Source organism: Neltuma alba, unplaced genomic scaffold (genome assembly GCF_004799145.2).
Source record: "Neltuma alba isolate B1F8T4 unplaced genomic scaffold, ASM479914v2 tig00010786_pilon, whole genome shotgun sequence".
NCBI lineage: Eukaryota > Viridiplantae > Streptophyta > Magnoliopsida > Fabales > Fabaceae > Neltuma > Neltuma alba.
In genome coordinates this window covers 9,629-26,295 of record NW_021635603.1, presented here as the reverse complement: position 1 = coordinate 26,295, position 16,667 = coordinate 9,629, and the positions used below count along the sequence as shown (strand labels likewise).

The window sequence follows — 16,667 nt, the reverse complement described above, 5'->3', positions numbered from 1 at the left end:
CTCAAAACCCCCTTTTTTCATTAATACATAAAAGAATATGATTTTCAATAAAATAATATTGGATAAGTATATTTGTTTAGGAAAATGCTGATGTTATTTTTCCTTTGAAAATCTAACCTAGATTACATTGTCTATACAGTCATTTATAAAGGGAAAATTGTATTCAATTCACTACAACAAAATTTGTTATTTACCTCTCTCATTTATGTCTATTCTAAAAAACAGAAGAGAAATATTAGTGATCCCATCTGTTTAGGAACAACAGACATTACTTCATGTCTGTTTTAAACAAAATAGATGTTAATTCACGTCTGCTTACACAAAACAGACATGAAGTAACGTCTGTTGTTCCTAAACAGACGTTAATTCACGTCTGTTAACACAAAACAGACATGAAGTAACGTATGTTATGAAACAACAGACGTTAGTTCACGTCTGTTTAGGAGCAACAGACATTACTTCACGTTTGTTTTCAAATAAACAGACGTGAAGTGGCTTTATTTTAAAAAAATTTGCCCGCAGCGGATCATCAGCTTCATATCATCAGTACTGCGAACCTCCAGCCTGCAGCTATCGCATGCGGCAACTCTGATTTTTCGCTCTCTCCCTCTCATTTTCGTCTTCTACTTGCAGCAGCCGTGAGTTACTCTAAGACTCTCCCTCTGATTTCAGCTCTCTCAAGGCCGTAGCCCTCCCTCCATTGCCGTCGCGTGTTCTACATCAGCTTGATTTTTTCGTGTTGCAGCAGCTCGCCGTCAATTACCAAGGCTGAAGCAGTGAAGTTCACACACACAGCAGCTCACTGTCCTCCTCCTCTCTCCAAGTTGTGATACTCTTTGATTCGAAGGCAAGCCAGAACAGTGAAGGTAAGTTCATTCAACGGTTGCATTGTGGGTTTAGTATGTTGTACGTGGGTTTGTGTAGCTTGAGGAATTTTGAATTGGTTTCTAAGGTTGCTGTTTAAATTTTTATTGAAGAATTGTGTTTAGATAATTTTAAATTTTTATATATTGATTGGGTAGAAAATTTAAAGATTTCAACCTTGTTAATACTTGTTAGAAAAATAATGCATACAAGGTGTTTGTCAAAATACCTAAGAGGGATTGCATTTAGATAGTTTTCTATATGTATTGAATTTAGATTAAGGATTGGGTATATATTAAATTATTAATGAAAAAATTGCATTTAGATAAGTTGAAATTTGTTTACATTGATTGGGTAATGGATTTGAAGTTTGAAATCCTTATTAACTAACTTGTTTGAAAATTAATACATAAAAAGTGTTTGTCAAAATGTCTAAAAGAGAATTTTCCTATATGTATTGAATTAGATGTTGATTACATTCAAGAGGAAGCTTTAAAAATTAGATGTTTATTAATTGGATAATGGATTTGAAGATTAAAAAGATTGTTATACATTAATTAGTTGTCAATGGAAAGCTTTGTTCTCATAATCTTTGGATTTTTGTTATGTTATATGTAAAATCGCCATTACTTGTAAAAGTAATTTTTATGTTTTTTTAAATTTTAGGAATTGGCATGATGATATAGTTATTATGAGATGTTTTATGTTGTAATTGGAATGAATTGGATTCAATTGATATCATTAGTTTTGAATTTGGTTAATGTTTATTGGGATTATGCTGAATGAAATTAAATTGTTTAAAATTCCTTAGGTAGTAACGAAATGGATCATAGTTGGATGAATGCTTTGAGAACAAGTGATGAATATGAGAACGGAGTAGAACGATTTATTGAATTTGCTAAAAAGAATGTTCCTAACAATAACGGAATGTATTTTTGTCCCGGTGTCAAGTGTTTAAATGAGAGAAGACTAAGTGTTGATGATATTAGGGATCACCTGCTTTGTGATGGTATAAATCTTCGATATACAAGATAGATATGGCATGGTGAAGTAGGAACAAGTTCAATACTCGAAGAAGAGGAAGTTATGGATGATGTAAATGATAGAATGAGCGATATGATTCGTGATGTAGGGGTAGAGTTCTTTGTGCGATCACATGTAAATGATAACTTAAAGAGTAATGCAGAGATGCCTTTGTACCCTGGGTGTTCTAAGTATACACGATTGACAACTGTATTGAAATTGTTCAGTTTAAAAGCAAATAATGGGTGGACTGACAAAAGTTTCACAGAGTTGCTTCAATTGATTAGTGATATGCTTCCAATTGATAACGTTCTTCCAAATCATATGTATGAGGCAAAGAAAATCTTGTCTTGGATGGGTATGGGCTATGAAAAGATACACACTTGTCCTAATGACTGTGTATTATATAGAAAAGAGTATGCTGGTCTACGTGAGTGCCCAAAATATAAAACTTCACGATATAAAGTGAAAAAGAACATAGACTGTGCTAGTAACTATGATGGTGATAAGACAAGTAAAGGGCAACCTTTGAAGATGTTATGGTATCTTCCAATAATACCACGATTTAAGCACTTATTTGCTAATGCAACAGAAGCGAAGAAGTTAAGATGGCATTTTGATGAGAGAATATCAGATGGAAAATATCTTCGGCACCCTGCTGATTCTCCTCAATGGCAGAAAATAGATGAAATGTTTCCGAAATTTGGTCTTGAACCAAGAAATCTTCGCCTTAGGCTTTGTACAGATAGAATCAACCCTTACGGTACTCTTAATAGCACACATAGTGCATGGCCAGTATTGTTGGTGGTTTACAACCTACCTCCCTGGTTATGTATGAAGCACAAGTACATGATGCTTTCTATGATGATTTCAGGACCGAAACAACCAAGAAACAATATCTATATCTACTTGGCACCTTTAATTGAAAATTTGAAGATATTGCGGGAAGAAGGCATGGATGTGTTTGATGCATACAAGCAGGAGTCTTTTAAGTTGTGTGCCATGATCTTTACAACGATAAATGACTTTCCTGTATATGGAAATCTATCAGGATACAGTGTGAAGAGGCATAAAGCATGTCCTATATGTGAAGCAGACACATACTTCCACCAACTTAAGTACGAAAGGAAGACAGTTTACCTCAGTCACAGGAAGTTTCTTGATCGGTTCCACCCATATCGGAGATTGAAAAAGGTTTTTAATGGCTCACCAGAGCATGACATGGCCCCGAAGGCATTAACTAGAGAGGAAGTTTACCAGCGAGTAGAAAGAATCAATGTCATCTTTGGTAAGACTCAAAAGGCTGCAAGTGAGAAAAACATATGAAAGAAGAGGTCTATTTTCTTTGATCTTCCATATTGGCGCAGTCTTGATGTGATGCATGTGAAAAAAATGTGTGTGATAGTCTTATCGGTACTCTTTTGCATATACCTGGAAAAACTAAAGACCGAATTAACGCAAGACTTGATCTGGCTGAAATGGGAATACGAGAGCGTTTACATCCACAATTGAAAGAAGGTGGTAAGCGGGCTTATATGGAACCTGTGGCCCACACATTGTCTAAAGTCGAAAAGACAAGCTTGTGTTGGTGTTTGCATGACATCAAGGTGCCCCAGGAGTATTCTTCTAATGTGAAAAGGCTTGTCTCAATGCATGATTTGAAGTTAGTGGGAATGAAGTCTCATGATTATCATGTACTGATGCAACAATTATTACTAGTGGCTATTTGAGGCACAATGAGAGATGATGTGATGAGCACTATAACTAGATTATGTATCTTCTTCAATGCTATTTGTAGCAAATTCATTGACATAGAGAAATTGGATGAATTGGAAAATGAGGGTTATGTTATTTTGTCTCAACTAGAAATGCACTTTCCTCCAACATTTTTTGATATCATGGTGCATTTGATCATTCATTTAGTAAGGGAGATAAAGCTTTGCGGCCCTGTTTTTCTAAGATGGATGTATCCATTTGAGATATACATGAAAGTTTTAAAAGATTATTCCAAGAATCCTTATCAACTTGAAGCATCAATTGTTGAAAGGTATGTAGCGGAAGAGGCTATGGAATTTTGCAAAACATATCTATCTATAGCTAAGACACCATCTCGGCATGAAAAGGGTACAAGTAAAGGAATAAGGGGGCTGAAGGTAAAGAGTATGGGTCGTGAAGAAGTGTTACAAGCGCACTTATACATATTGAATAATATGGAAGAAGTGCAGTCATATTTAGATGATCACAAAAAAAGTTTAAAAGAAAAATATCCAAAGAAAAGTGATATGCAAATAGCTAATGAGCATAACAAAACATTTATAACATGGTTCAATGAAAAAGTTTTGAGAGAGGCCAATGTGTCTGATACAATAAAATGGTTAGCTTGGGGTCTTTGTTTTGAAGTTATCACTTGGAGTGGATACAGCATAAATGGATATTCCTTCTACACAAAAGCTCAAGATGACAAAAGTACTGTACAGAATAGTGGGGTAATGGTGGTTGCTGAAGCGATGCATTTTTCAAGTTCAAAAGATAAAAACCCCAAATTGGCATTTATGGTTTATTATGGAGTTATTGAAGAGATATGGGAGGTAAACTACACCAATTTCAAGATTTCTGTCTTCAAATGTAAATGGGTCAACAACAATGATATTGAAATAGATCAACAATTTGGATTTAAATTAGTTGATCTTGAAAGGGTTAGTTATACATATGAGCCCTTCATTTTAGCAAGCCAGGCAAAACAAGTATTTTATGTTACTGATCCAGCGAATAAGAAATTGTCTATTGTCCTTTAAAGTAAAAAGCAGAAGGACAATGATCCAACTATGAATCTTGATGAGACACCACCTTTTGCTTCAAATCCGCCTAGACCAAGTGAAGTAGAATTGGTAGATAATGATGAATATGCTGCAAGAGATGATCATTGTGAAGGGATATGGGACAATGCATAAATTTAGATTAAGTAATGTAATTTTGCAATGTACCTTATGTTATTTTCTTTCATTTATTTCATTACAAGGTACTTAATATTATTTATGTTAATGCATTTTATTATAATTTACTTATTTATCTAATTTTGGTTTTTCAACAGGCACATGGAGGACGATTCTAATAGAAATATGGAGGAGGATTGTGATAGAGATATAAAGGAGGATTGTGGCAGCAATGATGTCAATGAGCCGGAAGGAAGGGTAGAGGTAGTACAAGACTACCAAAGTTAGCAGTACATCATGGTCGTATTCAGAAGAGGCATGTGGATTTTGATGTCAATATGAATCCAATTGGTGAAGAGAAGGACAGATTCATTAACTATATAGGCTCTGTTGCCTGAAGCAAAGTTAACATTCTATGGCCTAATTGGAAGTCGATTTCTAAGGAAACGAAGGATAGGATTTGGGAATATATTTTGGTATGTCACTTTCTAATATTATTTGATTTATTTTTTTGTAAATATAGTTATAACTTATATCTTTAACTCAAGCATATATATATATTTTTTGCAACAAACGTATGATATCCCTCGTACTAAGCAAATGAAAAAGCATTTGTTGTAGCAAGTTCGTCAGCGCTGGAAAGATTTCAAGCACACACTCACGAGCCAGTATGTGCGAGAGCCTAAGAAAGATGATGATCCGTGTGAAAAATACTCCTTCCTTGATCCAGATGATTGGGGGAGGTTTGTGGCATCACGGCATGATCCTAAATTTTAGGTACGTTGCCTTATAAAACATTTAACTTTGATTTAATTTACTTCACTTACTCAATTTACTTTGTTTTTTTTTCCACAGGAATTAAGTGCGATGAATAAAGAAAGGCAAGCTAAAAATTTATATCCGCACTATTTATCTCATGGAGGTTACAAGATGCTTGAGGAGAGGATCATGCAGAATGACTTGAAGGTGATGCAGGAAGCTGCAAAATCTGATCCTAGCATCGTTGTTCAGACTCCACCTCCTCCTCCACGTCATAGAAAATGGAAGGAAGCAAGGATGAAGAAGGGTCAGTATATTAATCCAGCAGTTGCTGAGATTGCTAAAAAATTGTAAGTTCTATAATTCAAATAACTTTAACTTATGGTAATAGTCCTTATACTTTGTCATTAATTTTTTATCATACTTAAAATGTCATAGGAGATACTTGAAGAGCAAAGTAGTGAAGGTTCATTTAGTCCGAGTGGAAGGATGGACATTTTAGCGACCGCGATTGGGAAGCCTGATCACCCCGGACGTGTTAGAGGAGAAGGGAGGACAATTGGTCTTACCTAATATTTTGGACAAACTTCACGAGCTTCCCTACAAAGTCAACCCACCGATGAGATGATAGCTAAACTTCGAGACCAACTTCGTGATGAGCTCCAATCTGAGCTAGAGGTCAAGATTGAGGCCCAGTTACGCACTTCGACAAGAGCTTATGGTTGAGCTTCATGATGAGATGAAATCTATGGTCTCTAGCATGCAACTTGGGACAGTTCAACAACAATGCACACCTCAGGTTTGTAATCAATTTCATTTAAATTGATATTGAGTTTTACCAACGTTTTTCTTATTTAATTTAATACTTGCATTTCTCTCATTTAGGATTCCCCCGTCTTTCCTAGCACTAAAGACAGTTGTAATCCACCGGGGGCATTGGGAGAGCATGATCCTAGTAGTCCCATGCCGGACTTTGGACAACCTTGTTGTCTTCGTTTAGAGGTCCCAAGGATGCGTGTTGTTGCTGACGCTCTCCTCTACAATCAAGGGAGCACCGTCCATCACCAACAAATTCAAGAGGACCAAGTGAGGGTAACAGTTACGACTGTTCGAGAGGGAGAGACAAGAGCGGATGTGCCATTCCCGACTACTGGAGTTGTGAAGTTAGGTCAGGCAATTGGAACTTTCATTCTTTGGCCTAGACACCTTGTTGATGAGAAGATAATACCTATGATGGTAAGAAAATGTCATGCTGTATTGTGTGAATTTTTTTTAACATAATACTTATAATACTTATTATGTTTATTTGATGTTTCATTGGGACCAGAAAGATGTTGATAGATATCCCTGCTTGGCACAATTATATGAGGAATATAAAACAATTAACACGGTCAACATAAAGATGCCTGTAGGGATTGTGGGGAAAGAAAAATCATATTTCTTTAGACTTGACAACAAAGATATTAGGGAATTCTTATCTTTGAAGGAGTTGGACATAGCATGGCTTCAATTAGCAATCATGTAAGTTTAATTTTTCATTTCTAACTTAAACTTCTAATTTCTTACTTTGCACATACTAATAGTTACCTTATTTCAATTCAATGATAGCTTTTTCCATAACAAATGCATGTCATCAATGGAGAAGAGATATTTGTATGGATATTTATGCCCCGCAAGTGTCCAGAAGAAGTACAACCCACTAGATAGGAGAATCAAATATGTGGGCAATATGATTGGAGACACTAAATTACCTTGTTATTTGGCACCAATTATTGAAGGGCAAGTAGCTTAACTATATTTATTTATACATACTTAAATTGCTAAGAATTATTGTGATATCCAATGATGTATAAGTCTTATTCTAAGATGCAATCATCATTAGAGTTTGTGTGTTTCTTGTCCTATCGACAATGTCATCTACTGGTTTGATCCCTTGGGACATCGTCCAAGCACTGAGATGAGGGGCGTTTTCAACACGTAAGTACCTTAATGTAGATCAATAATTTTGTTTTTACTATAAATTATTTAACTTGTGTTTTCATTTGCTTATAGGGCTTTAAAGACTTATTATATAACTGGTGGGAAGCGTTCTGGCAAAAATGGCCCAACAACTTGGGTCTATCCTAGCGTGAATACTTTGAATTGAAATTCTTTCATTGATGGCAGTTATTTTATATATGAATTTAGATTATCATTTCCTTGTGATTTGCAGTGTGCTAAGCAACGAGGGTCAACAAAGTGTGGATATTACATTATTCGTTATATGTTTGAAATTATTGAGAGTGGATGTACTACAAAATTTGATGAGGTAAGTAAATATAATTTTAGTTTTGTAATAGTTGTTGAATTTTAAAATTGAATTGTTATTTATTTTATTTTCTTTATATGTTTAAATTTGTTCATTTGTCAATTTATAGATTTTTGATAATAACTGCTCATATACTGTTGATGATATTGACTTCATCCGACACCTTTTGGCACAGCAACTGCTTCAAGAATGGTGGTCTAGGGATTGATCAAGTTTATGTTTATAGAGATTATAGGTTATCAATTACTTTTGCAATTTGTTCTTCTTTTTTGACTAGTTAGTTAATGTGTCAATATATTAATGAAGTTGTGATGATGATATGTCTTGGCTGAAAATATTGACTGGTTCATTCTATTCAACTTGCTGAAAAGTGACTATTATGGTTATTTGTGGTTGTAGGGGAAGTGGTACATGCGAATTGAATTTAAAAAAAAAAAAGGAGCACATTCACGTCTGTTTTAGGAAAAAGAAATAAAAAATCATACTTTTAATCTCTGTTTTACACCAAAACAGACGTAAATTTATGTCCCTTCTTTTCATGTCCCCTGCAAAACAGAAGTAAAAAGTCATGCAAAACATAAGTAAAAAGTTTTCATTGTAGTAGTGATTTCTATAATTAAAAAAAAAAATTAAAGATTCAGCTCTTATCTTCCATGACAAGATCACTACGCACATTCCAACCCCCCTTTTCTAATTTCTTTTTGCAGTTAATTTACGTCAACACAACAAAGATTTAAATTTGACTCTCATAATAAATATTTTAAAAAAGCCTACCCTTATTTTATGAATGTTGCACACTCACATGGTCTAATACTTAAATTAGTGAAAATTAGTATAATTTACAAAAAAATTCATTGCTCTGGACTAATATGGAAAATTGGTTGGCATAACCAAAAAAATAATCAATCTTAACGAAATATAAAATCTAATAAAAATAATCATAAGATTCTCCCGAGTTGTAATATAATAGATTATATTCCCTCGTGAAAGAAGCAGCTTTTCGCGAAACCAAAATAAATGATGCATAGGTCACGTGTATAGGTCTCATTTCTTTTAAGAATTATCTAATATCTAATGCATATTTTATAGGTATTTTTATTTCATAAGGCGAATTTTTAATCCTATTTAACGGATAATGAATATATTTAACCAAAGTACAAGCATTTTGGGAACCAGTTTCGATACTTATAGCATTTTGTAATGGTTTGGATTTAAAATTTTTAACTAATAATTTTTAAATAAAAAATTACATTTATTTTAGATTATCTATCTATTAAAAGAAATTTTTTAAAAAAAATATACAAAAAATAAATCTCAGCTATCCATATTAAATTTAGACTGTTGAGATTCAATTAGTATGAAAATTTATCAGGTCCTACTCAACATTATCACCTATAAAATTTTTAAAAAGAAATTTTTCTCAATTTTCCTATTTCTAAGAAAACATTTCACTTAAATTTTCAAATAAAATAGTATACACAAATCTAAAAGAAGATAAGCCCAATAAGCCTGTTTTCTACCATTGCATGGAGCCGTCAAAACGGGCTGAACCCATCGGGCCAGCCCTTTTAAACCCTTTTAAGTAGAGGGCCGGGCTTGTATTTTAGGTGGTTTAAAAAAAAATTGGGCTTAAAAGGGCTAGCCCTATAGGGCTCAAAAATAAAAGGGCCAACCCTTTAGGGCCAAGGGCCAGCCCTTTTAAACCCGCCTATTTTTTTATTATTATCAATATATTTATAAAGTTATATATTAGTCTTTTATGAATAAGTTTAAATTAGAAAAATACTTAGAAGAATTAATTCTCAAGCTAGATAATTGAAAAGAATTAGATGTCTTCGATTTGTGGAAGAATAATTAAAATCAATTTTTAATTCTTTCAAAAATGGTAGCTGATATTCTTAACATTTTAATCACCATAATAGCTAGTAGATCTTCATTTACTATCGGTTTACATATCTTAACAAAGTGTAAAACTTTTCTTATTCGAAGAAATGTTCAGGCTCTTATTTGTACTTATAATTACTGTATAGTTTTATTTTAAATAAGGTAAATGAAGACAAAAACCTTAATATTTTTATCACTGAAGAAGAGCTCACTTGTAGCAAAGAACAATCAAATATTGCTGATCTTGATGATACTGATGAAGATGATGATAAAGATAATAATTATGTTGATATTGTTAATCTTTAACTGCTAGATTTTATCTTTCTGTTTTTCGTGTTTTGTTAGATTTTGATTTTTTTAAATTTTGGATAATAGTTTATTGGCATTTAATTTTTTTTTCTATACACCACTAATTTATTTTACTTATATTTATAATTTGAATAAAAAATCTTAGAAGTTTTGTTGTTTTATTTTTTATTTTAAAATAATTAAAAAGAATTTAAATTTTAAAAAATAACATAAAAGGGCTAGCCCTTTTAAGCCCTGAGCCCACATGTCCAAGGGCTGGGCTTTAATAATTAGATAATTTTAAGGTATGTGGGCTTTAAAGGGCCGGCCCTTTTAGGACCTGGCCCTTCAAGGGCTAGCTCTTTAGGGCCGGGCTGGCCCTTATTGACAGCTCTAAAGAATGCATTGGAATTATTATGGTGACAAATAGAATAACGAAGCATAGGAATCAAAAGTAAAATCACTGGCCACCATTTTCTTGGTTACATTTTCTTGGTTACATTTGAAATAGAATATTAAGTGTCACTTTCCAACAACCACATGTTGATTAATTTATATGAAGATTGTATTAAATACTTTTGAAACATCATGTTTAACAAGAACCTTTTAAATCAAATAAAAAAATAACAATATTGTTTTATCAAATTTTATTTTTCCAAAGCATCCATATTTCTTCTTGTCGTTCAAACTAGGTGGACTCATAAAATTTGATACATTAGTCATCACGTTTGACTTGTGAACCACATTGCATATTATAAATTTTAATCCTAAACATAAATTTAAGTTATAATTATGAGCATCACACATGAAAAAAATTGGTTAAGCTAGTCCTTCGAATTGATTTTTTTCCTAGTTTATTAATTAATAAGTAGTAATAATTCATTCTTTGCTTATTGCTTCTAAAAAACAAGGAGTTAATGATAAATAAGGATATTTATGAAAAATGAGTATTTAATACTATGGACACAAGTTTTATATATATATATATATATAAAAAATATGTTTGCATACAGGTATTCTTTTTAGCAGAAATTTCGTTTTGGAACACACCAATCTCTTGTTAATTAGCAGAAATTTTAATATTATTGGTTCGTCTTCTTTACAATCTAAACCCCCATGATTAATGGTATTTATATTTCAAACTAAAATTATGAGAAAATTGACTTGACCTATTTAAAATGACTTGGCCTATCTGAGTTGGAGGAGAGAACAAAGCTACACGATCTATATATGAAGTGTATATAATACGAACACGACTCATTCATCCCAACAATAATCTAGGATTTCACTACTAGGATGCAATAATTTTGGTCAGAATGTCATCATTGGCAGCATTGATACTGGTAATATAATTCCTTCTATATATCAATTAATGTCTGTATATATTCTGCCATAAGCTTTTGATTGTCCTATTAGAGCAAATGTGAGTTAATTTGTGTTGTATTCCCATTCTATATATAGAATGGATCTTATGTGCAGGAGTTGGTTGGCAACCTGAGAACAGTATTAGATAAAATTCCTCTTATATCCTCGCGCATGTTTACCTGTAAAGTCACTTTTAAAAAGCTAATATAAACACCCTCGTAAGCAATATTTTTTGTTTGTTTGAAAATTTAATACGCTTTTTTTATTTTTATGCCTAACAAATCCCATTTAGTATCTCTCACTCTTTCCTCACTTATTCTGTCCCTCACTCACCATCTTCATGAATAAAGGTATTTTTAAAAAACAAAATTATATTTCTTATATATTTATTACTTTTAACTAATTTGAATTAACATTTTGATTTACGTAATTTTTAATTAGTTGTTGTGCATACATATATAAAAGACTGAAAGGAGTATTAATTAATTTTTTAAATATAATTTTATTTTAATTTAATAGAAGAAGACTCAGGTTAATGTAGTATTTGTTTTGTATATTTTTAAATCAAGGTAAAATTCAAAAAAAAAAAATTATACAGTTTGAGATAAAGTTAATAAGTTTCCAAATTTGCCTCGACAGGTGTTTGGCCAGAATCGAGAAGCTTCCGAGACAATGGATACAGACCAATACCAAGGAAGTGGCGCGGCGGATCCAAATGTGAGCTGTTCAGTTTGTCTGGCATTGCAAACAGAACTCTTTGCAACAGGTTCCATTTTTATTTATTTATTTATTTTGCTAATTTAATTTGAATGCTTGCTTTAAAAACCTTATTAATTTCATTACCAAAATTATAGCGACAAGGAAACGGACAATTCGTCAATAGCTGGTTAGTAAGAACCTGTGATATGGCAGTGTGTGCAAGAAACTGCGATATCGATGTCTCACCATCTATCAAATATATCGAAATGTAATGTATCTACCTTACCTCCCAGAACAAAAGAATAAAATATATACACTCATCTAATTCTTGATATAAAATCTAATTGTTGAGTTGATTTTGGTTCTAAATATAAGACTTATTTTTTATATTTATCAGTTTTTCCTAAATTACCTCTATAGATACTCCCTCAACCATAATCAAGTAGAAGAAAGAGGGCGAATATTAAAAAAGATGATTACGGTGTTTTAGAAAAAACATGTTATATTTCTGATAATTAATTAACTTATTTAACTTTCTTAATCTAATCAAATTAATTAAATATATTTTATATTAAGAATCGGAGAAGTATATATATGTTTAAATATAATATTCCCCCAGTCTTTAATATATGACCTAATTATTGAGTTGATTTTGGTCCTAAATATAAGACCCATTTCTCATATTTATCAATTTTCTCTAAATTACCCCTATGGATACTCCCTCAACCATAATCAACTAGAAGATGAAGAGATGATATTAAGAAAAATAATTATAGTGTTTTAAGAAAAACGTGTCACATTTCTTATAATTAACTAACTTACCTAACTTTCTTAATCTAATAAAATTAATTAAATAAGTCTTATATTAAGGATTGGAAGAGTACATGACATAGAGGAAGTAAGGAAGAATTGGACGATCCACGATTGGTTCGTCTCAATGGGGATCACATGGGCTGCCATGGGCTCACGACTTCCAACTATTTTTAGACGTTTCTTTATTTTGTTTGTAAAAACAATTTCAATATTAATTTTAGCCCCTCATATTCTATGAAATTTTCAATTTTACCTCCCATCATGTGTGTCTCTTTAGAGCCATCTCCATCACCAAATCATCTTAGATTATATATATCAAGATTAGAGGCCAGATCTACAATTTTTTATATCATTATCTGACTAAATCAGATTCAAACAGTATCAGGCTCAAATATGAATATATATAAACTCAAATTCGAAACTTAGTGTTCAAGTAATCAAAGCCTCTCCCACTAAAAGCAACTCATGTTGGTTCAATGTACAATAAATATAAAAACCGTATATGCCAACCCTAATTGTTCTTGTGTGTGTTGATACAACCATTTTACATGAGTTTCAATCACTGTCAAGTCAATCAAATTTATTTTATATGACTCAATTATGGTTAGTTACTATTGTTATAATTTCATGGTTAAAAAAACACTATTCTTATCATTTTTTATTGTTATTTATTTTAATTTAGGCACACATGCGGTAAGCCAATTTTTTCACATTTAAAATTTCTGTCGTTACTTTTTCGGCCAAAAAAATTTTCTGCCGTTACTTTTAAATTATTTTAATTTCTTTCAATTTTACAAAAATTATTAAAAAAATCAAAATTCCTCCAACACAAGTCACAAACATTTCACTATTGTTCAATTTAATTTTCTCCAATTAAAATACCACCCATTAACTTATTTATAGACACAAATTCCAAAATTAAATAAGAAGAAAATCTCTATATCCACATATATGCTCACGTTCTATGTAACACGATGAAACAGGAAGATAATAGGAGCAAAAACCTTCTTTCAAGGCTACGAAACAAAAAACGGACCCCTTAGCTCATCAACTGGAATCAGTGCCCGTGACACTGTTGGCCATGGAACGCATACTTTGTCAACGGCCGGCGGCGACTTTGTGAGAGATGTCAGCGTTCTCCGAAATGGCAACGGCACTGCAAAAGGAGGATCTCCAAAAGCCCGACTTGCAGTGTACAAAGTATGCTGGGGCCGTGGTAATTCTGAAGAGTGCACTGATGAAGACTTGATTAAAGCTTTTGATGAAGCCATCCATGATGGTGTCGATGTGCTCTCTGTTTCGATCGGCCGCAGCGCCGTCCCAAATGTCAACGACATGTTGACCAATGGGATCTCCATTGGATCCTTTCATGCAGTTTCAAGAGGGGTTCTAGTTGTTGCCTCTGCTGGTAACGATGGACCTGAGCTTCAAACTGTATCCAATGTGGCACCTTGGATCTTCACTATTGCTTCTGGCTCCATTGACAGAGACTTCAGTAATAATATTACTCTCAGTAATGGCCAACGCATGAAGGTATTCGCCTATAAAATCAATATCAATATCAGCATATATATATATATAGAGAGAGAGAGAGAGAAGCAGCAATGTTAATAAGCTATTAACAGTTCAGCTCATTTCTCAACAAGAGAACAATACACCAATGTGATATTATGCTTTTGATTGATTGTTTCTAATAACTTGGACAATCAGGGGACCAGTCTTGCCACAAACTCAACATCACGACAGTTAGTTCCTGTGCTAATTGCTGGTAATGCTAGGCTTCCTAATGTGACATTTGACGATGCGTAAGAACAAAATTACCCATTCTTGAATAGATTTTTGAGTTTGTGTTGAACTATCATATGTTTATATGTCAGTATGAGTAAAAACATTTTGGCTCCTATTGCAGGGATCATTGCAAACCTGGAACACTTGATCCAAACAAAGTAAGAGGCAGTATATTGGTATGCCGGAGAGGAAGGAGCCTAAGGCCTGTGGACAAGGGACAAGAGGCAAAGCGTGCAGGTGCTTTGAAAATGATTTTGCAGAATGATAAGGAATTGAATACAGCTACAGCTGATGCTCAAGTTATAGATACTTCCAATGTTCCAACATATCAACATCCAAAAAAGAATAAAAATATATCCCAGCAGGACAAAAATCCTTTTGACGTCAAGTAATTATTATACATCTTTCTCATTTACTAATCCTTTTGAAATTCTTCTGAAATTATTTGTGATAACAGGGTTAAATTCACACATACATTGTAGGAACCTTACTGCATTCTTGAATAACGCAAAAACATTTATCCCAGTAAAGCCAGCTCCAAAAGTTTCAGCATTCTCATCCAGGGGACCCAACTTGATTCTGCCGTCAATCCTCAAGGTTATCCCTTCTCAAACAATCTAATTTTCCCTAAATCAACTACATGGTTCCAGAGTTTCTAAGATTCCTAACAAATTTTTTTTCCCAATTTTAGCCTGATGTAACTGCACCAGGTCAGGATATAATTGCCGCTTATTCATCAGGGGCAAGTCCCACCAACCTAGATTTAGATGTAGGTCGCTTTGACTATAACATTCTATCAGGAACCTCCATGGCATGTCCTCATGTTGCCGGCATTGCTGGCCTTCTCAAAAATCGCCATCCTACATGGAGTCCAGCTGCTATCAAATCAGCAATTATGACCACAGGTATGACATACATTAAGTGCTATTATTATGTGTTTACAGTTTCCTTCTTTTGTTTCCTTACTAATTGAAGCATTTCTAAAATCTATGCTCATCCAGCAACCACCCAGGATAACGCCAATGGGCCAATTCTAGATGAAAATGATGATGAAGTAGCAACTCCATTTCATTATGGTTCAGGACACATAAAACCTAACCTTGCAATGGACCCTGGACTTGTTTATGATTTGAAGGCTTCTGATTACCTAAACATGTTATGTGCTTCAGCTTATGAGGAAAGAATAGTTGAATCCATTAATAATAATAAGCCATACAAATGTCCAAGGTCTTACAGACTAGAAGATTTCAACTACCCTTCTATCACATTGCCTTTTCTGAGTGTGAAACCTATAAATGTTACTCGCACAGTAACAAATGTTGGGCCTCCAAGTACGTATACTGTAAATGTCAAAGCCCCAGCAGGAGTTGAAGTTGTTGTTCTTCCAACAACTTTGACATTTCAGGGGACAAACCAAAAGAAGAGCTATCAGGTTATTTTTCAAGCAACACGTTCAGCCAAAACTTCAGAGCCTTCATTTGGAGAGTTGACATGGACAGATGGCAAGCACAAAGTTAGAAGTCCTATAGTAATCCCTCAACATGCAAAAATGGCTCTGTAGATTTCAATGTTACCAATCCAGTGTGTTGTGTGTTAATCAGATAGTGAGAGGTAGTGTTAGAGTGACTGTTTTCAGATGTGTGGATATGCTGAACTATGTTATAATTTAAAAATGACGGTTCCTACCAGAAAATAAACCCGCTAGGTCCTCCCAAGCAACTTCAACTTCTGATTTACTGCTTTGGTTTCTACTTTCTTCTATTTGAATCCTATTGGGTTTCCATTTTGCCCCCGTTTTGTTGAATCATGTGTTGGTCTTTCATCTGCAGAAAAATGATACTGTCCACTTATTTTGAAGTACATAAAGCACATATTAGCCCATATAAAAGGCAACTTTGAAAATAATCTTATTGAGAAATAGATCAATCATCCTCCTGCACAAG

The 16,667-nt window shown here is 33.4% G+C and overlaps 1 protein-coding gene across 1 annotated transcript; it reads left to right on the top strand.

The window, feature by feature from the left end:
• The first annotated feature begins 6,297 nt into the window (after positions 1–6,297).
• LOC114759063 (subtilisin-like protease Glyma18g48580) lies at positions 6,298–16,443 on the top strand. The gene is made up of 14 exons (XM_028948166.1): positions 6,298–6,378; positions 6,465–6,815; positions 6,907–7,100; positions 7,632–7,695; positions 7,792–7,887; positions 7,997–8,079; positions 11,341–11,402; positions 12,064–12,190; positions 13,920–14,469; positions 14,647–14,741; positions 14,846–15,112; positions 15,207–15,321; positions 15,416–15,629; positions 15,726–16,443. Exons 1-14 carry the CDS (start codon positions 6,298–6,300, stop codon positions 16,283–16,285), a joined length of 2,859 nt encoding a protein of 952 aa, XP_028803999.1. The 3' UTR covers positions 16,286–16,443.
• The last annotated feature ends 224 nt before the right edge of the window (positions 16,444–16,667 follow it).